We start from the raw sequence: 26,068 nt of genomic DNA on the forward strand, positions 1-26,068 counted from the left end.
GAGAAATAATTCGTTAGCTAGTTTTGAGGTCTATCGTTCCATTACTTTAGCTGCGTTGCTTTGTAAGCTCCCATATTTTTATACAATTTCAAAAAATTTCATTTTTGCGATAAACGAAAAAAAAAAACTGTTTATCAGATTGCCCTGGCAGTTGTTCAGCAGGTGATAGTCGTGATGAAAATTATGTCAATATATAAATTCTGGTATATTAAACTAAAAACTCTTATTATGGACAAAACAAATATTCCGTTAACTCTAATTATCATATAATATAAAGCGGACAATTTAGGATGAGCATACAAAACACAGTGATAATCCCGTGCAATAGCTTAAACTGGAACAGAGCCGGGGCCACAAAAAATTTTTTGCTGAGCGGGCGGCCGGTAAAGTGTTAATAAGATTTTGTTTCACTCAAACCCTTAAAAATCTGCTATCACTAGTGAAGCTTTCTTAGTTTTGGATCCATGCATGTTGCATGGAAGGAAGTTCATTTTTTTCCTGTAAGAAACTATCTCATTGCATAAAAGATGCTCCTCCGCAAGATAATGCACTTCGTTTTAGACACCTAAAGACAACAATCGAAAAATATAATTTCTTTCCACACTATTACATATTTATTGCGAATAATTGTTTTTTCATAATAACTGAACCGACGTTGAATACATCCCCGAAACTGCATTACCTTCACCAGTTGCTACTCAAGTCACTAAACTGCACTTTCCACAACTCAAAGTGTTGACGTTAGAGCTGTCAATTTTGATACATTCGTTCCTGTATTTGAAAATCTGTAAACAAAGTACTAAATTAGTCCATCTCGGTTTTAACATAAATATTGAAAACACCTCGAAATAACAAACAAATAATTTAGCGATGTCGCTAAGTTTTAATACAAATACCTCAGCCCTTGGCGCAACAAGCACGCCAGCTAAACGTAAGTAACCCTTTGAGGTTAAGGCCCAAATCAAAATTGCGCGAAATTGTGGGACTCGAATCTGTTGGTGCGAATGTATCATTTACTAAATAGAAATTATGAGAAACTCCATGGAGATGGTTATCTCGGATAGATTATAATGAAAAGTGAAATAAGATATGTTGGGTTGCGAAAAGTTTCTATTTCCGCTCTCGATTTCCTATTGATCGCATCCTGACTAATATAGTGCTTGGAAAGTCCTTGGCTGGAAGATAATACGTTTTTTTGCTAAACATTTTATTAATGCTTCAGCGTACTTTCCTTTTATGAGTAATCAATTTGCCCCGCCTGTTTTACGGTGCCCCGAAAGGACGACTGCCACGCCAGGACTTAAACTGCAGGGTCGGATGGCAGGCGAATAGTCAATAATGCTGGCGCGGTTGATGGCTAATATTAATATAGGTCTTACTCAAATTACGATTCATATTTGTTACGTTTTCTCTTGTAAGGCGAAATAGCTTTACTTCTACTGATTGGGTGCTTTATGAGATTGAAAAAGTCCATTAGATATAGAAACAGCGCGTTCTTGACCACAGATTTAAAACAAATATTTGAGAAATACTCCATTAAAAATGAGGTCGTTAATTTCCTTTTGTCTTCATATTTCCCAGGCATTTCCAGCGTCTATTGAGCCGACGAAGGGTTGCTTCTAGGTATAATTGATGTGAAGTCAATTTTTGGCCATGAGTGCTGTGTGTTTTGCAGATAAACTATCGAACTCTGGCATTTTAGGGGCGTTTTGAAGGACATTATCTCAAAATTGCCGCTTTTAATCGAGATATTTGCTTGTACACTTCCCCTCTTTCTTTATAAATAACTTTCCCAATTTGGTTTAGCAAATCTGACCACCAAGGGTCTAAGAATTACCCAAGCTTCTCTATGAACGGAATTCCGATCAGTAGAGCATGACATGCTTTGGGTCTGTAGATGTGCAACCACGTTCAGGAGGAAAGGGAGAGTCATTAAACGTGAATCGGCACACGTGATTCTTGCAACTATTTTGACGTGCCAGGAATTGTGTACCGTCCACTCCTCAACAGCGGGAATCGTGTGGGTCCAGCCAACCTTTGGCAAATCATCTCATCCTTGCTGCCAGCTTTTCAGTGATTCTTGTCTTGGCACTCTTCGGTCTTTGCGCCTTACTCATCGTTTCTGTCAATAATACACGCAGGTTGTCCTGAAGGTGTTCCGAAGTAGTAAGTCAGGTTTCGGCTTCGGTTCGATTGTTCGCACGTGCTACTGCTTCCTTGTTAGATTGGTGTCACCTAAAATCTGAGATTATATTTAGGACTTTTATTGTTGGACATGGCTCGCTTGCAGGCATAATCTATATATGGTTGCCTTTAACTCCTTGGTGGGCCATAGGTCGTGAACCATGCCTACACGCCATCTTACGCGGTCCGCTTAAATGCGATTCAACTCCTAGGACTTCCCAAGACGTTTGTCACGCATGATTTAGCCAGCAATCGAATTGTCGTCCCTGCTTAATATACATCCTGCGAGTTGGGGCTTAAGAATTCATTCAATCTTGTCTGTTTGTCGTAAAAGCGACTAAAATGGATAGAAATTGGGTTAGCAACCTGCAAATTTTGAAACTTTACTGCTACTGAAACGCCATCAAAGCCTCGGACAGGCAATAACGAAAAATGAATATGATTGGTTTTTGGAATGCACGCAAACTCTTCGACAACGGTTGCGAGGTTCCCTAGAATGCCGCTTTCTCCAACTCAAGCGAGAATTCCAACGACATACTGGGCCGAAACTAAGCAAGATTGTGGGATTCTGGAGAGTACTCCTCTTGCAGCAGACGTGAATCCGTTCCCGAGTTGTTTCTGACGCCAGGCGTCCGCGCTCTTGACCTAGGAGCCGGTTTCTCACACAATTGTACAATGCTATGCACTAACGGATACTTCCTATACAGTGGAATAGGATGCTTTCTATGAGGCTTCTAGAAGCCTGAATGCCAAGGTGGGCTATGACAACACCTTGCTCGGACATGTAAGGGGGAAGCACGGTCTTGGTGACCGCAACGATAATGGTGGAAGGTCCGTTGATTCTCGCGGTTTGCACCACTTCGTCACTGGTGGTAGATTGTTCGAGTCCAGAGCTAGCCTCGGTTGGGTTTCAACTGATCAACGGCGTACGAACAATTAGATTGACCATTTTGCGACAGCTGTAGATTTGGTAGTGGTCCTCTGGACGTGCGTAACAAGAGAGCGGGTATTAACAAAAACCTGCTCTTAGCGCGTTTAAGGCAGTGTTCTCATGTGGAACTTTCAAAAAAATCAATTTTTTAGCATTTTTTTAAATCTAAGGATTTTTCCAGATCCGCTTCAAACCTTCTGCGATATATCATCGGAGAACGTTGGCTGGATGTATAATAATTTCAAATGAAGAATTTGGTTGGCGTACAAGCTTGTTACTCGTAGTCAATGTGATCGGAAGGTGGAAGTGGCAGTGAATAGGTCACATCACGCCAGGCTAATCGCTCGCAGCAGTCAATAGAGCTTTTAATCCCTTCCGTTCATCGATCCGCTTTAAAGATTCCGCAGTAAGCTAGATCTTGTGACACTCATCTGGGACGTGGCTGAAGATGTGTGTAGTATCCGCGAAAAGAAATATATGCTCGTCCATATTCTCGGGCGAGTTACTTAGGTTATTTGCCATCCGATCAACAAGAAAGCTCTCCCACTGCCGATCGACAGCTAGATCATATAAGCGGCCGATGTTGAACTTTGCGAGTCACAGTTTTCTAACATTGCGGGAAGTGGCGGCTGTAACACGTAAGTGAAGGTAAACGACGGTCAGATCGTGACCTCTTTTTAGACCGATTTTAGCGCCTATATTGTGAGAAGCCAACTCCTAAATCTCCTGCTGATCGCCAAGTGGCCAATGATCAGTTGAAATCCAACCTCAGCTAACTTATGGGAAGCTTTGCCCTCTAACAATGTGCCATCCATGATGAGGCGACGGAAGCTGAAGAAATCCACTAACCTTCCATCATTGTCGTTACAGCTGCCAATATCGTTTCCCCATCACATGTCTGAGTAAGGCGTTGTCAGAGCCCACCTTGCCGTTCAGTTTAATCATCACGATCATAATACCAACTTTAGAAAGCCTTTTCTGAACTATGCGTAATTGCTCATAGAAAGAGTCCCTCTCTACTATATCGGAAATCTCCGTTGATGCTGCACTACTCAATTTTAATGCTCCTTAACCTCGATTTGAATCTTGTAGTCAAAATTCTGCTAGAGATGGTCTCCTAGTTTAAAAGAGCGCGCCTTGCAGCAGCCGTACTTGGAATCCAACACCTGATTCGCATTTAATACCACTTGCCTTTCCAGTCCATCATAACCCGTTTTTGATAGCCAAAGGTCGTAGTCGAATTTTGGGGATGTTGCTGGAAAACACAAAGCTGTGCTTGCGTATTTCAGTCACGATGTCGGTCTAGGCCTGCTTTAGTAAGGAACTCAAGACATCCCAGTTTTGTGCTGAAGTCCACCAATTCGATATCCCTGAAAGCTGTGACCTAGGCCATCGCTCCATCTGAGGCATCGCCTGCTAAGTCTTCCTTTTCTACCATAGATATCTCCCTTATAGCTTGTCCGGGCTGGATCATCCTCACCCATGCCGATGTCACACATAGGTATGGAATATAATATACCTCTGCGTTGGTGATTCTCTTTGAACCTCTGCCATGTGGTCAGATATTTGGATATTCCGTTTTAGGGGTATCAAATGAAAGGTCTCTGTTGGTACTTTTCAAAACTGGCGTCAGTTTAGACATTGAATGTATAAGAGGGGAGGGCAGGGGCTGAAAACTGGTCATTTATATGACATGCGATTTCATCCAGGGCAGAGGCAGCTCCTCAGACGCTGCCTTACCTCTGCTCTGGGAGCAGCGTGACCGAAGTGGTTACGTAGTGGCATTTGCTCCCTTATATTAATTCAAAAATACGGCATATGTATGAATTATAATGAAGATAAAAACCGCCTTGTAAAATTCAGGCCTCCCTCGATTCTCAAACAAAATACTGGCCATTTCTGTCACGAGCCCGTTCTCAACCGAAAAATTTGAAACTGAAATTCCAACCGAAAAATCTGAAAAATCATAGAACTGCCACTATACATTTAGCAATTTACTGCAAAATCCCACTTACGTTTTCCCTAGAATCGTAAGTGACAATAATATGGGCTTTAATATAAGGCGTGATTCTACCAAGTTTTGTGGAAATCGCACTATTTCTATCAAAGTTATATTAGCTCAAAGTTGTCGCTTCGGTGCAAATTCTAAAACATTGAATGTCAGTAGTACGCGGAAGTGAATATTCTGAATGAAATGTCCACTCAAATATCCACAAAATCTTTCACATCTGAAGCGCTTAGCTTCTGGATTCCCGACTTGTTTGGAGACTTGATCCAATTCCCCTTGCTTTTTTGACCAAACCATGAACCCGAAGAAGGAAGTGTAAATGCAGTTTTCTTTAGAACGCATTGAGTTATGGCTTGAACTCCCGTCAGTTTTAACTGACGGGATCGGTTGGAAAGTAGAATTTGGGCAGCTTTGGGCGGGGGGGGGGGGGGGGGGCTCCCCATACATGTGTAAGGGGGGTGTAATTTGTTTTCTCCGACTATGACCGTGGAGTATCAAAAGAAAGGGCTGAATTAGTACTTTTTGAAAATAATGATAGTTTTTATGAAACATATTGATTGAGACGTAGGGGAAATAATTTACCCGAGAACACCGCTTAAGTTCATTTTAGAAGTACAAGATTTGGTAATGATATAATGCATAATTTTGACGAGTTTGACAAAAGTCCAACTATTATTAACAAAGTTATAGAAGGTCAAAGTTGTGAATTTATCGGACTTTACGACGGGTATGACGTCATCATCATATAAGGGGAACCCATATGAAGACGGAGGTGGAATTAGAAAATACATATCTATATCAGGGAATGTTTTGAATTGGATGTATACGCGAATGGGAAAACGTGAATAGGGTATTTCTCACACAAGATGTACACAAAATCCTTATACCTGAATATTTCAGCTTCCGGTAATTCGACTTAACTAAAACAAAAGGAACTTAATGTCAAAGGATCTGGGAACACCTAGTTCGGGCCATGATGGCGAGTGTTGCAATTATTTAGATAAAAAAACATTAAAATGAATTAAGTAGTTCCTGAGAAGAACAGAGAAAAATCAGTTTCTGAAGATATTAGCGCCCATTTTGAATACAAACAAGTTTGATTGTGTTTTAATCGGTTTACTGTCTGCCTGTTTGTCTGTCCGTCACACGCATTTTTCTCGGAGATGGTTATAGCGATTGACACCGAATTTGATAGAAAGGTGGGTACTGTGAACGCTCACGCATATAGTGAATTACATTCTTTTACGTCGAATTCAAGGGGGCGGGGGGGTATGCAAGAGGGGGGTTTATTTTTTTTTCCTCAAATATAGTCATGTGGGGTATCAAATTAAAGGTCTCGGTTAGTATTTTCGAAGCTGATCTTAGTTTTGACATTTGTAGGAAAGGTGGAGAGTGCGGGAGGTTGAAATTGTTCATTTCTTTAACGAACCCATTCTCAGAAACTGCCCAACCGAAAAATCTGAAAAAAATCAAGAGGTTGTTCAAATAAAGTTAATAATAGTACATTATTATAATTTCTAGTAATTGACAGGAAAACCCCTCCCCCCTCCCCTTACGTTCACCCTTGAATTACGTGATACATACTAATGGGATAAATGCACACTCAAAACTCTTTATAAAAGAAATGGCCTTTCATACCTGAAGCGTCTAGCTTCCGGTTTTCCGACTTATTTATAGACAAGTTAAGAATAAAAAAAAAGGAATCAAGCTAATCGAATGATAAATGGCTGAGCAATCTCAAAAAGTATTCGGAAAAACGTGGTGTTACAAATACAATTCATATGAAAATTGTGCTATTGTGTCTTCTCGTTAGTAGTGACTTTTATGAAATTGTTGAAAGTTTCGACTTGAAATTTTGAGGGATGTTTCTTGAGACTATATTCTATCGAATTAGTAAACAAAATAATTTTGCAAAAAGAATGCTGACCGTGAAAACTCCGCGTAATGTTATCTCGTCGCCAAGGAGTCGGAACTACGTGTCGCCCTTTAAATGTTCGGTAATAAATTTTTGTATACAAATTCTTTCGTCAACGAAATTAGTGTTATCTTTACTCAAATGCGCATCCCGTTGATATATGGATTGAAGTATATTTTGCAACGGGGCACTCAGCCGGTGCAGACACTTTCCATTCCAATTTCGTATTTTGAAGCAAAAACTTTCCACGTTTTCTACCCATACAGTCCAGAGATCTCGATGCTTATTCCTTTCTTTTTGAGATGAAGATTTTATACGGGATCCTCTGCTATATAGCTACTCTGGTTTCCCTGGTCGATGGGGCAATTATACGGGGAGTTCCTGGTCATGCTTTGTGACGAGCTTCACGATGAATGTTGGAAGAATAATACAGGAACAAGACAAATTCGATACCTGTGGATAGTTGGCTTTCCATTCGTGCCTCATTACAATACACGCGTGTTGCCATCCACTCCGCGATACTTTCGGCGAAGCGTATATTCTTTTGAGGTTGCCTCCCAAACCCTGTACATGTCTTTCGATCGCTCTTTCGTCTATTGCCAACCTTGGATGGGCCCACGAAATGAATTCCTTAGATCTTGTGGATTAAAATGCCAACCTACCCCACAAAAATATACTAGATCAGTTGGCGTCTTCTGCTGCGCCACTAAAACAATTTGGCAAATTATTGCCGTAACGCAGCTCAACGATTTATGATTTTATTTTCCTCTGCATTTCAAAGAACAGTGGTTTTAGTTGATGAGAATCAGAATATTTTTTTATAATTTTCAACAGATGCATTTCCTATTTTAATTTCTTGGAAATCTCTATAATGTTTCAGTTTTGGTAAATTTCTAGGTCAGATTGACGAATATAATTTGGTTGCCCTAATTGTATTCAACAAATAAATTGATATAGAAGAAAATATATTTGTTTTTGTCCTTTTGATTTTTAAGTAGGAAAAAATTCCTGAACATTCCGTGAAATACTGGAATAGCGAAATTGATATTTTTATCGACTATTATTATTTAAGCTGCTGGATTCGGGGCATTTTCGTTTGGGGCACAAAGCTCAACAGCTCCCGCCTTTGGAACACAAACTTCAGCAGCACCGGCTTTTGGAGCTCAAACAACAACACCCGCGTTTGGAGTACAAGCGGCAACTTCAACAGCCACGCCATTCGGAACAACTCCGGCTTTTGGTACCACTGGTAACGAAGTTTTGAATTCACGCTCATTTCCATTAATCAATATATCGTTCTGAAGGAGCTTTTGGAGCAACTACGTCCGCGCCGACTCTTGGCGGGTTCGGAGGCTTTGGAACTACAAGTACATCTACTTCGACCGCATTCAAAGGCTTTGGAACATCAACTACATCGACCCCTAGTCTTTTCGGAGGATTCGGAACGACAACCACATCCGCACCAACTGCTTTTGGTGGATTTGGTACAACTACTACGTCCGCTCCAGCTGCATTCGGAGGTTTTGGTACGACAACTACTTCGGCCCCTAGCTTCGGTGGCTTTGGAACCGGAACATCAGGTACGCAAAATAGTTTTCACTAATGTTGTAGACCAGCACATATATTGTTATTTTGCGAAGGATTCGGAGGCTTCGGAGCAGCAGCAACAACAACTTCAGCTCCATCATTCGGCGGGTTTGGAACAACGGGGACTGCTAACACAGGGTTCTCTGGATTTGGCTCCTTTGGCTCCAGTGAGTTGTTACTGCATTCTGTAAGATTATTTTTGGTTTGATATTGATTAATATATTTTGGATAGCCTTTGGAAAACCAGCAACAGGCACAGCCCCCGCATTTGGAGGATTTGGTTCTTCATTTGGGCAACCACTTCAAGCGCAACAGCAGCCTCAGCAACAACTTAATCCCGAAGAAGCGTTTGCTCAATCAATTTTCAATGTTTCGATATTCGGTGATGAACGCGACACAATTCTTGCTAAATGGAATTATTTGCAGGTATTTTAATATTTAATCTCGAAAAAATGGCGTTGATTCTAATAAAGAAATTTGTTTTGCATGTAAGGCCATGTGGGGTAGTGGCAAATCATTTTACTCTCAATCAGCCGCACCAGTGGATATAACACCACAGAATTACTTATGTCGTTTCAAAGCAATGGGTTACAGTCGGCTTCCTGGCAAGGATAATAAGGCTGGGCTGGTCTCTCTAGTGTTCAACAAGTCCTTCACGGATGTCAAGTACGTACGAAATATTTGACATATTTTTTCCTTTTTATTTCAAACGACTTATTCTTTCCGCAGAAATGGGCAGCAGCAAATTATTACAGGCCTCAATCAAATTTTCGGCAACAAGCCAAACATTACTATAAACATCGACATCATGAAACCGTTGTCAGACAACAAATCCCAAGTCGTTATTTATGTTGAGGAGAAGTCTCAACAGTGTCCCAATGAAATAAAACGGATTTTAGCAACGGAAGTGAGCAACTACCTGAATCAAGCCACAGTTAAACCGCAGCTCACGAACATGGCAATTGAACAAGCGCTAGCATTGGTTGTACCAGATGAAGATCAATTGAAGGAATATTTGGAAAACCCCCCAAAAGGAATAGATCCTCGCATGTGGAAACAGGCAAAAATTGATAACCCCGATTCGCAAAAGTTCATTCCTGTGCCCATGATTGGGTTCAATGAATTGAAGTGGAGAATTAAGTGTCAAGAAAAAGAAACGGAAGCGCATAATCAGTATTTATCTAAAGTGGAAAAGGATTTGACCGAATTGAAGCAAAGGCATGCAGCTACAACAGCGCGTATTATGGAGTATCGTCGTAAGCTTGCAGAACTGAGTCACCGAATATTAAAGGTACATTTGATTTTTCGTACTATTTTATGTATGCTATTTCCCTTTCCTTACATTGTCCACTGTTTCAATGTATGTAGTAATATTTTTAAGTTATCTTCGGAAATCTATTTTTTGAAGTTACGGGGAAGGAAGGAATTTTTATGAATTTCTTTCTCAGCCCCTTTATTAAATAAGAGCCGTAACTTTTTCTTACCAATTAATCTATCTTTTGAGAGTACAAAAAAATCCTTTTCGATTCTGACCACTTGGCCTTTTTTAAGCGGCCGGCATAGTTGACACTTTGAAAAGAACATCCTCGCATGGCGGACAGTTAATTTCAAAATTGGCAAGCCTGAAACAGCAAATTCAAAGTGAATTTTAAAGTGTAAGGCCAATCACATGACAATTCATAAACCCTTATGAAAAATCGTAAAGAAAACCAATGGGGCTCCCATCTTCTCTAAAACAAAAAAGATGTGGCAGGCATGATTTCCCGATTGTGTACAGGTAACACTGCAAATACCCAAGTGTCCTGAGCGGTTGTGTTACGTAATAGTGAACATTGACGCTCTCACTGCTTCAATGTTCTCAGGTGATCTAACGGGCCGAGGGACTCCAGTTCTTCCTTTTGTTGCACTTGCAGTTTGTCTGAATGTAGTGACCCATGTAACAATTGATTTGCGGTCTGGGACGGGAGCCAACGGGGCTAAATTAAAGCGATTCCGAAATGCACGCTGTGTTGCAATAACCGAACATCCGCTTGAAAAGTAAACCTCAACGACAAAGGCACGCTCCTCACTATTCCAACGCATGATGGCGACTGAACAAGTCCATACCAAGACGAGTCGGCGTCGTTATCGTCACTCATGTTAGTTCACCATCAGGTCGGCTACCAATTGGGAAGTGTGAGTCAACTTGGTTCGTAAATAATAAGGATCATTGCCATCCAACAACTTTGCCTGTCTATGCGAGCCTCTTTGGATCCCCTGTTAGAAGGAAATGAATCTACCATATTCTATGCTTATAAATGATAGAACTACTGTACTTTTTTCGAACATTTCTTTTAACTACTGTAAGAAATGTTAAATTGCCTTGAAGTCAACCACCGGCAAGTCGACACTGGCGTTTACCAGCATCTGAATCAATTCCGAAGGCTGTCAATAAAGTCCAGGGTGTTTGTAGACCTGTAGACAACTACTGGTCTTCACCACTTCACATACGATACTCCATTCCTCTCATCCACGGTTTTGCGTACTCTATCGCAGACTGACGTATTTTCTCGACTTTTGATTTAGTCAAAGCATATCACCATATCACTGCAGCTCTGTCTTCGAAAAGCGACCCGACCCGATGCACGCCTTTCGGACTCTGCGAGTTCATCAGGTTAACTCTTGGACTGCACAATGCAAAGCAAACTCTTCAGACCTCCACTCTTTGCTACGAAATTTTCACGTTTGTTTCGTATTTTTGAATGATGTTCTGGTCCGTTCTCTGAGCTTGAACATTTTTCAACGTGTCCCTCAACACGGCGTTGATAAATGCAAATTCTTACATTCGCATATCAATGCGATTGATATCTGATAACCCCTAACGATATCCAATCGGAGCCAGTCAAGGTGCAAGCGACTGCAAGTTTCCCGCTTTCAAGAACGATAAAGGATTTAAGAAGGTTTTTGAGCTTGTTAAACTTCTATTGTGATTTTTTGCCCATCATCAATTGATCCTTAACACTTACTTACCAATAACTTTTCCAATGCTGCCCCTCACTTCCATTGTAATCCCATACATCTTAGCGAATTAGTTTACGAGTTGCTTTCATTGCAGCGCTTTGAATATATATACCCAAGGGCTACAATTTGAGCAATGCATTTAGAGCTACGCCGGATGTTGTACTCATGCCACCGGGAATACTTAGACACACAGATCTTTACAGTGTGGCTAGTTTACAGTGAAAGCATTTTTGCCTCATCTTAACACTCCAAACGGTAGCAACGTATATCCACATTACTTCCTGAGGCTTAAACCCCATGACGAAACAAAGATCCGCCTGCACAGCCCATACGCTGTGAGAACTCGTTTCGTCTTCACCTGTACATGTTTGTTCCAAAAAAGCTTTTTGTTTAAAATAACTGCCAGATATTTCACCACTTCCAAAAGTTGAAGGATTGTACTTTTCACCTCTGGGAGGCAAAGTCCATTCAGCTTCCCCTTTTTGGAAAATAATACTGTCGTGGTTTTTTTTTGGATTTATTGTAAGCATATGCCTGTTAATGAAATTAACCGCGCGTTGTTTACTTCTACACACCTTGAAATCCATTTAATTAAAGTTTCGCCGACACCATGCTTTGTGGCGGCATCACAAAGCTTGTGGAAAGGCACATCCTCAAGCGCCCCTGTCTACGAACACTCCCATCGCGTACTCACTTTTCAGAGTTGCGTCTTCTACCTTTAAAAGCAAAGAGTGAAGAGCAGAATCACATGACTTTTCACCCTGGTAAGCGTGTTGGTTTTTATTTAGTGGGTGTGACTTTAGTGCCTTGCGAATGTGACGCTCAACCAGACTCTCCAAACAATTCTGAAGTTTTTGAAAATTCTATCCGCTTATCTAAGAGAGTCCAACTAGGCCGACTTATCCCTTTTAAGATCTTTCTTTCGCCTTACAGTTCCTCACAGTACGCTCTAAAGGAGTCTCGCCTCGAACGTTTTACGAGCCTGTAATTTTCACACTGTGAATTGTGGAAGTTTAACCACACTTCATTCTTATTAAAAGGATAAAGTAGTTGCCGACGCTTTATCATATGTTGCAATAGCCTAAGCGCAGAAGAAAGACGGAATTCTCCAGAGCCTGAGGACCAACTCTAAATACTCATTTAATTTCGGCTGAAAGTTTAATATATACTGTGGGAATCAGATAAGGGACCAAGTACATATAATCCGATATATTTCACGGCGTTTGCCGTCTAGCACATCCAGGCATCCTGGTTTCTGACCGACCATGAATAAGGACATTAACTCTTGAGCCAACAGCCAGAAGTGCAAAACTACTACTATAAAATAAGGAGGGGTGTTCCCTCGGTATACCAAGTGCTTTGACAAAATCTATCTCGACATAGTGCTTTGCGAGATTCGCACGGTTTCAAGTATTGTCTCACAACCAACGATAGGTTCACGCGGTGGCCTGAGGCGATATCTCTGAAAGGTATTTCTGAACAATATTGTGCCGAGGCCATCTGTCGGGAGTAGATGGATGGAATGGGATGAGATGCTGAAAAAGTGGCACAAGGCTTTGAAAGTCGTTATAATAGCCCAATGCGCAATGCTGACCACATTGCCTCCTAGTGTACCGTTACGGTCTTGAATGAAGTGCTCTAACACACTTCAAGGCCCTGATCCAACATGGATTGTTGCGCCAACGATTCTTATTATTATTATTATAATAGCCCAAGACGATCCTCCTTGGCCGTAGGTCTTGCCATTTGTTCAACTTGGTCTTGACGAATCGCGAAGAATATGCTGTAAGTCCCTCGGAGCTTGTATACGGGGTGAACCTAGGGCTCCTCAGCGACCTCGACATTAGACGAGCCTTAACATTCCCGATCTGTTGCGTCTGCTCAAGAACGCAGTGCGCAAGCTTTAATCACCATCAAACGACAACTACGCGAAAAACGTGGCCGACGTGCCCAGAGATCTCGACTTCTTCACGCACGCTCTAATTAGAACGAACGTCTCTCTCGGAGACCGCTGCAGCCTCCTTACGAGGTCCTCGAGCAGGGCCGACAGATTTTCAACCTCAACGTCGGAGGTACGCTCAAGTGGTCGGGCTAAAAACTTTGCTCCCGGAAGAAAAAGTAGCCAGAAATTATCGTACGCTATTTTATTATTTTTTGACAGTCAGTTGCCGTTCATTGCTTTTGCCAGACCTCCGCTCAACTCTTAAATCTCCATTAATAATTAAAGGAGAATAAAGTTTTTTATGATTAATTTATTATTATTAGTCATCATCAACGGCGCAACAACCGATATCCGGTCTAGGTCTATCGTAGGAAGGAACTCCTGACATTTCGGTTTTGCGCCGAGGTCCACCAATTCGATATCCCTAAAAGCTATGAACTATGGCATCGCTCTATCTCTGGCAGGGCCTGCCTCGTCTTCTTTTTCTACCATAGATATTACCCTTATAGGTTTTCCGGGCTGGATCATCCTCATCCATGCGGATTAGGTGACCCGTCCACCGCAACCTGTTGAGTCGGATTTTATCTACAACCGAACGGTCGTGCTATCGCTTATAGATTTCGTCGATATATAGGCTGCGGAGTCCTCCATCATCATGTACGCGGCCAAAAATTCTTCGGAGGATTCTTCTCTGGAACGCGGCCAAGAGTTTGTGAGTCTCCCAGGAATACATAAGGACTGGTAAGATAATAGTCTTGTACAATAAGAGCTTGGACTCTGAAATAGGCTCTGTTGGCAGCCAACAACCGTGCGCGGATTTCATCGTCATAGTTGTTATCGGTTGTGATTTTCGATCCTAGAGAGGAAAAATTTTCAACGGTCTCAAAGTTGTAGTCTCCTATCTTTAATGTTTTCGTTGGACCAGTGCGATTCGATGTTGTTCGTTGTTTAGTTTTTGGATCTGATTTTGCCACCATGTACTTCGTTTTGCTCTCATTAATGTGCAGCCCAAGATCTCGCTGCCACCTGCTCGATCTGGATGAACGTAGACTGTACATTTGCACCGCAAATCACTTTCTTCAGGGTCAGGTTAGAGAGGACGCATGATAGGGCATCCGGTTGTCTAAGCCCGTCGATGATGTTGAATGGTCTCAGGAGTGACCGTGCTACTTTAATCTGGCCTCGCACAATGGTCAGGGTTAGCCTAATCAGTGTCACCAATTTCGTCGGGATACCGAGTTTTCTCATGGCTGTGTACAATTTTACTCTGGCTAGGCGGCTTTAAAATCGATGAAAAAATGGTGCTAATGATGGCCATATTCCAGCAGTTTTACCATCTCTTGTCGCAGAGAGAAAATCTGATTTGTTGTTGATTTGCCTGGAGTGCCTCTTTGGTATGGGCCAATGATGTTCTGGGCGTATGGGGCTATCCGTCTCAGTAAGATATCGGAGAATAGATGGTATTCAGAAACGTGATACTTCTATAATTACTGCACTGCGTGATTGCATGGACAGATAATGCCTCATTGTCAGTCGTTAGGCATTGATTCGCTGTTTCACATTTTGAGTATCAGTTGATGAATCGCTTGGTGTAGTTGGCCGCCTCCATATGTAACCAATTCGGCCGTAATTCTATCGGTTCCTGACGACTTATGGTTTTTAAGCCGCTCGATTGCATGGACTGTTTCTTCTATGCTTTGTGGTGACAGCATTTGTCCGTCGTCTTCAGTTGGCGGGATCTCCAACTCGCCGATGTTCTGATTGTTCAGCAGCTCATCAAAGTACTCAACCCATCGCTCCAATATGCCCATCCTATCGGAAATAAAATTTCTCTCTTTGCCTCGGCAGGATGAGCATCGAGGTGTGTAAGGTTTCATCCTGCTGACTTGTTTTGTAAAACTTGCGCGCCTGGTGCGGTTGCTCCCTGTATTTTCGAATTCATAGATCTGTTGGTTCTCCCAAGCTTTCATTTTTCGTCTCTGAAGTCAGTTCTCCGCTCGACGGAGTTCGTGATATGTCTTTGCCTGCGTTCTTTGAGAATGCAGCATTCTTCCGTTCTGTTGCTGGCTTACATTCATCGTCGAACAAGCTGTTCCAACTTTTCTTGCGGCTGGGGCCAAGTATGTTTGTGGCCGTATCAATGATAACGCCCTTCAGGAGGTGTGAAGATCATGGGTTGATGCTTCATCTCCAGGACATCTGTTAGCTGCGGTTATCGCGGCATGCATTTCTCCTTTATATGTGCTACGAAGGGCTGTGTTGTGAATGGCTTCACTATTAACATTTCATCTACAGGACATCTGTACATTTCCTCTTATTATTATTAAATTTGTTGAAAAATAATATAATAATATTGGTTGATGCGACAATGCAATTGGATTTGAGCCTTGAAAGGTGTTAAGACCATAACAGTACACTGTAGGAGACAATGTGGGCATTATTGCGCTCGCCCCTGATTTACCTTAGATACCCATTCACAGCAGGGTCGGCTGCTATCCGACATTTTGTCACGGTACAAAATCTCGTTGCCACCAGTGAGATTATAGCCGCGAACTTTCGGTGTGACAGCCTAGCGTTCTAACAACTAAGCCATCCGGACACTAAATTCTTGACATGAGTAAACATTTTAGCTGTTTGTATAGTATGTATTCGTTGTTTTCAATGTAAATCAAAAAATGTACACCCAATGCACAAACTTTATTCTTTTTTTTATGAATAGGTATTTTATTTTTTGTTCTACTTTTTTTTTAATGCAGGTCATAGTCAAACAGGAAAGTACCCGAAAAGTTGGAATGGCACTGTCGCCAGAAGAAGAGGTTTTGCGGAGCAAATTAGAGAATATGCAGGCCCTAGTTTCAGCACCGACGCAATTCAAAGTATAACGATTTACCGTTTTTCTTTCTTTCCTAAAATGACTTTTTTTGTTACTCAGGGCCGGCTCAGCGAACTGCTGTCACAAATGCGAATGCAAAGGAATCAGTGGGCAACAACTGCCGCTAATGAATACACGCTAGATAAAGATTCGTCAGAAGAAATGAAATCTTTTCTTACAATGCAACAACAGGCGATGGAGTTACTCATACAAACCGTCAATAAGGATATGAAAGCCCTAAAAATTATTTCCGAAGGAATGACCCAGTTAACTAGAGGATAAATGAGGTAATACTTACACAGTTATGTTAAATTTCCATGTGGAAAAGTTGATCACATTCGGTGTATTAGAATGATATGTATTTAGAAGTTGGGAGGATCTACTTATAAGATTGTATTTTTTCTGTAAGCAATGAGTAATTAAGATGGTATCAAATATTATAATTCGATGTAGCTACGAATAACAATTGTTTTTGGTAATGAATAACGACCTTCCGCCTTCAGATTTTTTACATTATCAACTTGTTTAATATATACAATCATGCTAGTAACTGCTGAGTCAAAACGCAACAAAGTTTTTTAGTCTAATATTCAAATAGGGCTGATAATATTTGCGATAAAAAACGATTTATTTTTTAAAAAATTCTCAAGTTATTATTGCCTTATCTTTTTTAAATTTTACATTTTTAAGATTCTTTTTATACGCTATATTCGGATATAATTTCGTTCCGACAGACTATAGTAAGTCGTAACAGAGTGTAATTTGGATCAATTAACAGAATAATAATATTTTTTAAAGTAGTGGGACGGAAAGCATAGGGGTTTTCCCACTTACATGTATTTAATTGAAATTTTAGTCTTAAAATTTTACTTCTAACATTCACACGAAATAATTTATTTGAACGTGTCACTTCCAATAAATAACCTCGACAAACACAAGAAATGAAATATGAATGTGCAAAATTTGCTGATTCCTAACGGGGGAGGAGGGGTCAGGGAAGAAAAATAGTCCTCGACGTATGTGAGGACAGCTCGGTTATTTGCGGTTGGCCCCCCTAGTGGGAGTTTCATGGTGGTTGTGGTTATGCTCAAGTGAGAAGAGACCTTCGGGCCTCGACGTGGTGTTGCGTATCAACACGGGTGCCGTACTCCATAGTTCGGTAGAGATTTAGGTAATTCTTGCATCCACCAGTATGAATGCTAAGCCGTGCACTTGGTATAGACTGCTACCGTTGTTGCTTGTCTCAGCGGGGCTCTGATTGTGGTCACAAATTCAATCCGTGTCTTAAGAGGATCGTAGGATTAAATCTCACGACAGGTGCCTACGTAACACACCATGGGCTTCACTTCCATCTGCACCGATGACCTTTTGCCATCTGTTTGAACGATTTCCCACAAGCCATCGACCGGCTAAGTCCGCGTCAACAACGACAGCAATCACCGACCATAATTGCTGCAAGGTCAATTTCAAAACAAACATTAGCAACATTCTCCATGTGCTAATGTCCCACTTTGCAAGCGATTCCATGTTTCGGCTTGCTTTTCAAGCTATGTCATCACCAGCACCATAGTACCGGTGATGGACACACAAGTGCATCTTCTGACGACATCGCCCGTCGGCTGACTGTTGCAGTATTAAGAAGCAACAACCTTTGACTTGGACAATTGTTTAAGTTCCGGATTGCTGCAAGTGGTCTTCGCGACTGAGGCTACTTAAGTTGCAGCAAGACGGAAATCAGTGGAGTCTATTTTTGTTCGTCTGTGTACGGTGGAGTAACCCTCTTTGGAGGGAGGTTTCGTGATTAGAGTAGTGGAGCAGTAGCGGAGTTTCCTTTAGTTAAGCTGAGTACAGTGAGTTTTGGAGTGTCCAGTGTAAGGCCGAGTAAAAAGGAATATTCTTATCTTGTGAGTGATTAGTAGAAGAGTAGACTAAGGTAATTATACATAGGTAGAAGAAATTAATAAAAAATTGTTAAATGTGAAAAGGAGTGTTGTTTGCTACTTTGAAAACGAAGCACTTCCCGGTGCTGCAATTAAGGATTTTTCTCCACAGAAGAAGACTCACAGGACAGGATAACGACCATCCCAAAGGAATATGCGCGCCTAGTAGAACACTAGGCTGGACTTGGGATGACCTGTACCATAGTTTTTAATACTTCCAAACACCATCTTTCCGAAAGATGGATTCCTCTGTGAAATAATACCTGCCTTTTTGAAGTGATTCACGAATTCACTCAATTTTTGGTTTCTGAATAGTTATTAAATTTAAACTGCCTTGCAAATCACTGTGCATCGATCGGAACAAATGATAGTCTGAAGGTGCAATGTCCGGAGAGTAAGGCGGGCGAGCCAAACTTGCCAGCCAAGTAATGGCAGCATGATGTCTAGCTTTGTCGTGAAGCAAAATTACGTTCATGTGTGTTTAGGCCCATTCAAATCGTTTACTGTGCTCGACTTAAAGCGATGATTTGCTCTCAATATCGTTCAGCTTCCAGTTTCATTCGGCTGCAGCAGCTCGTAACAGAGCCCACCTTGTTGGTTCTTGGCGTGAATGTCTCGCTTTCGCTTAGGATTGTCATAGTGGTGAGGGATTCACAAATAATTTTTGGCTACTTTTGTCCTGTAATTGAAATCATTTATTATTCATAAATCGTAATTATCATATAAAATAATGACATTTTGATTATATAAATATCTAATTAATATATAAACTACGGATGAGCTAGTAAGTACAGAAGAGAAAACTTTGACTGAGCTTTTTAAGGTTTTGTGTAAACACAAAACCTTATTAAAATCGGTTTACTGTCTGTCTGTCTGTCCATCTGTCTGTCTGTCTGTCTGTCCGTCTGTCTGTCTGTCTGTCTGTCTGTCTGTCGGTCACACGCATTTTTCTCGAAGACGGTTATAGCGATTGACACCAAATTTGGTAGAAAGATGGGAACTGTGAACGCTCACGCATACAGTGAATTACATCCTTTTACGTCGAATTTAAGGGGGGGGGGGGTCCCCATACATGCAAAAGGGGGGTGTAACATTTTTTTTCATCAAATATAGTCATGTGGGGTATCAAATTAAAGGTCTCGATTAGTACTTTTCAAAGCCGATCTTAGTTTTGACATTCGTTGGAAGGATGGGGAGCGCGGGGGGTTGAAAGTCATCACTTCTTTCAGGGGGCCATTCTCAGAAACTACCAAACCGAAAAATCTGAAAAAAATCAGGAGGCTGACACTATATGGTGCCTGGGCTCCAAAATACCTTCCATGCCGATATCTGCTTAAATAAAGTTAATAATAGTATATTACTACAATTTTTTGCAATTGGTTAGAAACCCCCTTAAGTTCATCCTAGTACCATGAAATTTTGTAGTGATATAGGCTATAATATAGAGCATGATCTTACTAAGTTTGGTGGAAATCGCACTATTACTAACAAAGTTATAATACCTGTTGCTTCTTTGAAAATTGAAGACTTCATAGTCAATATCACCCGAAAGTGGATACTCTCACATAATATATGGATATATTACGTGCTACGTACTAAGAAAAACACAAAACCTTTCGTACCTGAAGCGTCCAGCTTCCGGTTTCCCGACTTGTTTTATTTTCTATATCATTTGTCATTGACTTTTTAATTCCCGATTGCTCCGTCAGCCTCCTGACTCTTACCTCGCTACCCACAGGTAGGCGAGCCACTCAGGCGGGTGAGTTTCACTTGGTGGTGCGGAGTCCGAACGAATCCGTGTTAATTAACCTGTGCCTTCATACTACCCCACCCCCAGCTGATACCGTGCTTCGCCCACAAACCCGACTCCTGGCCCGCCAAATTTAGGGTCGCAGATGAAATCTCACGCGCTGACAACCCGATCGCCCATTTCGGTTGGCGGACCGTGAATGAGTTCGGGTCTACCACTCGAACGCAAAGCTCCAATTGTTGCCGCTAGTTTGGAGACGGTAGCCTTGAGGGTTGCCACCGTTTGCTGCAGCTTAACAATTTCGCCCATGGTTTTCCGCGACACTTCATTGACCAACTGCTTCATCTCACGTAGCAGTTGGCTCGAGGAGCGGTCGCTTAAGGTGAGCTCCGTCAGAAAGTGATTCAGCTTTGCCGACTCACTTACCGACAGTCGCTTGATGAGGGTGTCGGAATACTCCTCCAGAACAGTCGGCGACAAGCCCAATCGACTCCTCTTCCAGGTCGACGAGCGCATGATTAAATATTGTGGAATTAGCAGTGATGCCTGCATGCACTAAATGGAAATCTATAAGTACCTTGAATGACCTAACTTGCGGATGCTGTTGTTTCAGCTTCTATTGTTGCTGTGCCAAGCTCCAGCGGGTGACGGAGATTGTGGCCGTGAATTTCTGTTTTTTGCTTTTAATCGTGTGTTTCAGGAAGTAGTTCACAAGTGGCTAATCGCTTTTCTTACTGTCTTTCGGTCAACTGGTCCGGTACCCACTTTTTTTTTTTGAAGAATCTAAGTTTGTATACGCATTTTCCAACTGTCGTTTAACCAACATTTAATACGTCTGATAATTCCTGCAGAGTTTGACATGGATCTTCCTCTTCAAACTTTTTTGGTGCATTAGGGCATGGTTGGTCGTAAACGTCAAAATTATCACTTTTGAATCGGTTAAACCATTCACCGTATCTGCTTTTCGATGGTGCGTAATCACCATAAGCTTCGATAAGCAATCTATGACTTTCAATTTGCAAAAGCGCAGTAAAACTTTTCGCAAATGCTGGGATAAAATTTTCCACTCTCTGATGATTAAAAAAATAATCTATCAAATATAAAATTTTGACTTGTCAGTAAAATGATATAACATTTCAGTGTTACTAATTCTACAAAAAAAAACACCAGTGCCATCTCTTGTAAAACGCCTCTTCCCCAATAATTATATAGACATCAAATGTAAAGAGGTTTACTAAGAAATATGGTCTCCATTCTTGGTTATCACTTCTTCAAGACATTTTGGCATGGAGTCAGTTTAAGATTGAACACACATGCGAGTTAATTTCTCTTGGATTGTCTGTTTGAGATGGCACACATCCTTGAGTTGACGTTCTGGTTCTCAATGGGGTTCAAGTCGGAACTAAATGTTGGCCAATCGAGATTTAGGATTTTTCGTGATTCCAGGAATTGTCAAGTTTTATGTGACCGATGAATTGCGGCATTGACCTGGTGGAAAATAAATTCTCTCGAAAGGCGATCAAAACTTAATCCAGCAGTTGTATGTTTTAGAAAAATGATAGTTTTGGTCTATTTGAACAAACAACAATTGATTTCAAAGTTGTCCAGAATAACAAACTACGGTTGCACCCACTTCAAGAGCTGCTTAACGGCTGACTGAAAAATTGTACTATTGATTCGGCGTTCTTAACATTATATATGCCTTTTTGATTTTAGCATATAGTATTGTTGGTTTTGATTATATGTGATGAAGGTGCAGCAACAAACGCCTAATCCGAACTATTTTCCGAACTTTGTTGCTGAGCACATTGCTATGAATTCAGCTTTAATTGTTGAAGTCGCGGTGAAAGTTTTCCGCCTTGCCAATGTCCAGAGGAATGATTCTCCACATATCTGGTATTTCATGGTATTCTCAGGAGTTACGTAAAATTTGACATTTATCTCTACATTGTTAATAACTATGTCTAACATTACACTACTTAAAATGTTCAAAACCACACACGGATACATTGTGTTAACGTTTCTTACAACGGAGTTTTTAATTAAACTTACAGAACTTTCAGTATCTATTAAGGCTGATGTTTTTCCAGCTGGGAGTTTTACTTCCAATAAAAATACATTATTTTCGTCGATCACGTTGATCGTTCGGTCGATTTCGGTTGCTTCCGGACATCGTTCGGTTGGATCGCATCTCGGTCGCCTCAGCTGTTTGGTGCAATTGATCGAAAAATGTCCCATTTGGTTATAGTTGTAACATCGGATACTTTGTGGTCAGATGTGAAGCGATGGTGCACTGACGGTTCAGTTTTCTGACTGACTACTGGTTGCGACGTTGGCTCAAACTTTTCAATCGGTTTTGTAGCATACAACCTCGGTTTCACTTCGGGGTGGGGGGATGAATAGTGTTGAATTGCACACAGGAGTTGATTACTGCTCGGAAACTCGTTTTTGTTTTTATGTTTTTAAAATCATTTTTTATTTTTAAGAAATAGGTAACAATAATATATAGATTGGAAAAATAACCGAAAAAAAACAATCTTTTAAAATAACAAAAATAACTTAAATCTAATGGACACTTTGGGCTCTCAAAATTTTTGAATAACGATTTACAGATAGAGAAGAGACAGAAAGAAATAAAAATCTAATTTTATAATAAGTTGTCGGGAAATGGTCAAAAAACCCGACAGAATTCACTTGGCGTCACTGGCAAATAAAGAAATATAAAAGTAATAATAAATGTTTGATCGCTTTAGAAGATATTTTTAACTTAAATTATTGCTCTTAAAACTATCATAATTAAAAACTATTTACTTTCCGGATTATATATTTTTTCTTCTTTTTACAATAACATCCATAGGGAGAAAAAGTAATAATAACAGTTACAAAGAAACAAAGAATAATAGCATATGTATGTATAAGTTACAACTGGAGGCAAAAGCGGCACCCGTTCAATATGTACATATTTACAAAGCCCCACCAAGAAACAAATCGCAGCCACCAGTACCAAGATTTCTCTTTTTCATCCCGCTTAATATTAATTGCTCTCGCTCTGGAGTGTCTGCAATTCCGGAACCCCCACAGTCAAGTTCGGGGGATATTCTACCTTTTGTCCGTTGCCCGCCTATGTATATGATACATAACCGGATCTCGAGCAGAATCAAGAATTAGACCATTCCTGTCAATATACACGAACGCATCGGGAGGAATGAAGCCTGTCGTGAGAGTTTTCTCAAAATACCCATCATTTGGGTAGAACGGCTGCGAAACCCAAGGGTTCTGGCCATGCGAAACAGATCCCACTATATGATTCCGAATCAATCTGAGGATAACTGTGTTTTCTTGGCACAGCAGCAGCTGCATACATCACTTCATTACTTACATAGTGCTCATAGTTTGACGAAGCAGTCCTATTACGCCCCGTGCAAGCACGCAGACATTTCCTTTCAAGGATCCTTATTTTCTCCATTTGGCTAGCATTCTAATTAAACCAGATAGGACACCCGTAGGTGAGCACAGGCCTAACCAAAGTAAGATCGCAAATAATCTTAACCTTAATCGGCTAACATGTGGACCATAAAAGAGTCTTCGAAGAGACATGAATGCCTTGCGAGCGCTTTCTAGCGCGACTTTAACGTGCTCGTTTAATTGGAAACGCTCGTCAAGACGCACACCTAAGTATTTAACGGACTTCTTATGAGGAATGCGCTCAGAACTATCTTCGTTCGCGACATTGTGGAAATCTCTCCAATTCCTTTTCAAGTTCCTACTCGCGTACGCCAAGGAATTTCGAAACAGAATCGTTTCACACTTTTGAGCATTGATTTTCATTCGCCAACTGTTCGTGAAGAACTTAATATCTGAAGTTTAACTTGCACCTCAGTTACCTTCTTGTGTGCCGTGTAGGCTATCAGATCGTCAGCAAAGGCAACCAACGACCTTTTAGGAGATTTATTAAACTCGAACTCGATACTGCGAGAAGTAGTGAGATTTCCGTCCGTAATGATAAAACACTTGTTATACAACATACTACACATCATCGTTACGAGGTGGCTGGGAAACTCATTCTTCAGGAGCCTGAAAATCAATCTATCCAAGCAGACGGTATCAAAGGCCTTCTCCATATCATAAGGGCAGCGCCTAAGCACTCACCATTGTTAATCCGCCAGCAAATATCGGACGTTACCTTCGTTATTGCATGTATTGTCGAATGTCCAGATCGAAATCCGTATTGCGCATTCGACAATAATTCCTTGCTCTTGCCCGTTCAAAGCTTTCAATACCAAAACCTCAAACACCTTGCTGATGTTAGGCAGCAAAGCTGATAGGGTGGTAGCTCTTAGTACTGGATGAATCCTTCCCTCTCTTTAAGATCGGGAACACTAGGGTTTTCTTCCATTGTCCTGGAAAAAAAAATGTTCAATAAATTATTGAACAAGATGCAATAATTACGAATGGCAATGTTTGGTAAATGCCTGAGGACCACGTTGGGAATGCCATCCATACCGGATGATCTTTTAGGTTTCTACCTTCCCACTTTAGGTTTCTACCTTCCTTTTTGCGGAATTATGAGCTTATCGCAGCAGTTCTCAGTTGACGGTGCAGTATGTAATCTCAATATTCTTTCAGAACTCCAATGACGCAAAAAGCAGAATCACTGATAACATTAAGTGGTATGCGATATATAAACTTTCACGGCAATTTCATACCTCAGACCAAGTGTAAATGCGAGCACAACAATTTACTGTACAATTTATTTTAGTAAATTATTACAATTCTAAATACTACTTTACCTTCAATTCAAATACTATTAGACGTCGTGCGACTTGGGTACTGTTCGCGGCGATAGCTGGAAGCAGAAGAGATCGGTTCGTCTCCATGCGGTCCTTCTGCCCCAAACCAACGGTACATTCTCACCGCTAGCTCTCCACTCCTGTGGCGAGTTCTAAAAACGTGGAGAGTTCCGTGCGCCATCTATCCGCTCGTATTCACAACATGCTGCGAATCCTGCTGCGCCACAATCTCTTTTTGTTTGCCCTTCTAAATATGGTGGTAATTCCCCACATGAGACAAAGTAATCAAGCAGATTATCGCTCGGTATGAGATCAGCCTGCAATGCAGAGCTAAACTGGAGAACTGTGGTGCCGTTCAGGCTATATTTGAAATTATGGACATCTCGGTCTACAAGTTCCGAAAGCCGCGTCCATTCTGGGCCGATGCACCGATTTAAAGCTCTCCCCTATAAGTTCGAGTTTCACGGCATCATGTAATTGCCTTGCGCATCAGCAGTTACACTATTCGTGTCTATACCTGAGTCAATGTGTTGTATCTCGCTGCCACCGACTTTAATTCTCGATGCAGTTACTCGTGACTTCTTCCGGAATAACATATTTATCTTTGTAAACATGGAATCTGAATCGCTTGGTGAAATACCCTTTAACTTCTCCCGCCATTGGGAGTTCACTTCATTTATGTAATATTGGCGGATAAGATCCCGCGCGAGCTTAAGAAGTGATTTGAACTCAACCAATATGGAATGATGATAGTCCCCATATCTCCGACAGATTTTGTTGACGCGAGTGAGCAGAAGGCTTTTCACTTTTTTCAACCGTTTCATGGCTGCAGTTTCATATCCTTTCATATTATTGCGAGGTTTAAATCTTAGGGACGACTTGTTCAATTGTATCCAGCGTCAAGTTCTCCAGCTTGAGAAGATATTGAAGTATTTCCTCGTTGCTCAAGTTTCTGTCACCTGGCGCAATTGTACTATCGTTTTCCTCATCAAGCGGTGGGCATTCCTCTCGATATCCCTGAATAAACCTCTCTTGGAATTTCTTCCAATCTGTTTGTTTAAAGTTCAGCCTGTGGACGCCACTGTCCATTGGCAGAAGGCGAACTCTTCGTCCATCAAACAGAACTTCAATAAGAATAGGGTTATGGTC

The 26,068-nt window shown here is 41.2% G+C and overlaps 1 protein-coding gene across 1 annotated transcript; it reads left to right on the forward strand.

The window, feature by feature from the left end:
* Positions 1-739: 739 nt before the first annotated feature.
* LOC119646736 (probable nucleoporin Nup54) lies at positions 740-17,561 on the forward strand. Its single transcript, XM_038047313.1, has 9 exons — positions 740-931; positions 8,111-8,287; positions 8,343-8,618; positions 8,679-8,792; positions 8,858-9,051; positions 9,119-9,291; positions 9,355-9,916; positions 16,324-16,443; positions 16,500-17,561. Exons 1-9 carry the CDS (start codon positions 871-873, stop codon positions 16,719-16,721), a joined length of 1,899 nt encoding a protein of 632 aa, XP_037903241.1. The 5' UTR covers positions 740-870; the 3' UTR covers positions 16,722-17,561.
* The last annotated feature ends 8,507 nt before the right edge of the window (positions 17,562-26,068 follow it).

This window comes from Hermetia illucens, chromosome 1 (genome assembly GCF_905115235.1).
Source record: "Hermetia illucens chromosome 1, iHerIll2.2.curated.20191125, whole genome shotgun sequence".
Lineage (NCBI taxonomy): Eukaryota > Metazoa > Arthropoda > Insecta > Diptera > Stratiomyidae > Hermetia > Hermetia illucens.

What these genes read in the sequence shown, in the direction of transcription:
- LOC119646736 (XM_038047313.1), top strand. Translation starts at nt 871, where the DNA reads ATGTCGCTAAGTTTTAATACAAATACCTCAGCCCTTGGCGCAACAAGC. An exon ending in TCCGGCTTTTGGTACCACTG is followed by an intron (nt 8,288 to 8,342) that starts GTAACGAAGTTT and finishes ATCGTTCTGAAG; the next exon opens with GAGCTTTTGGAGCAACTACG. An exon ending in CAGCACCGACGCAATTCAAA is followed by an intron (nt 16,444 to 16,499) that starts GTATAACGATTT and finishes TTTGTTACTCAG; the next exon opens with GGCCGGCTCAGCGAACTGCT.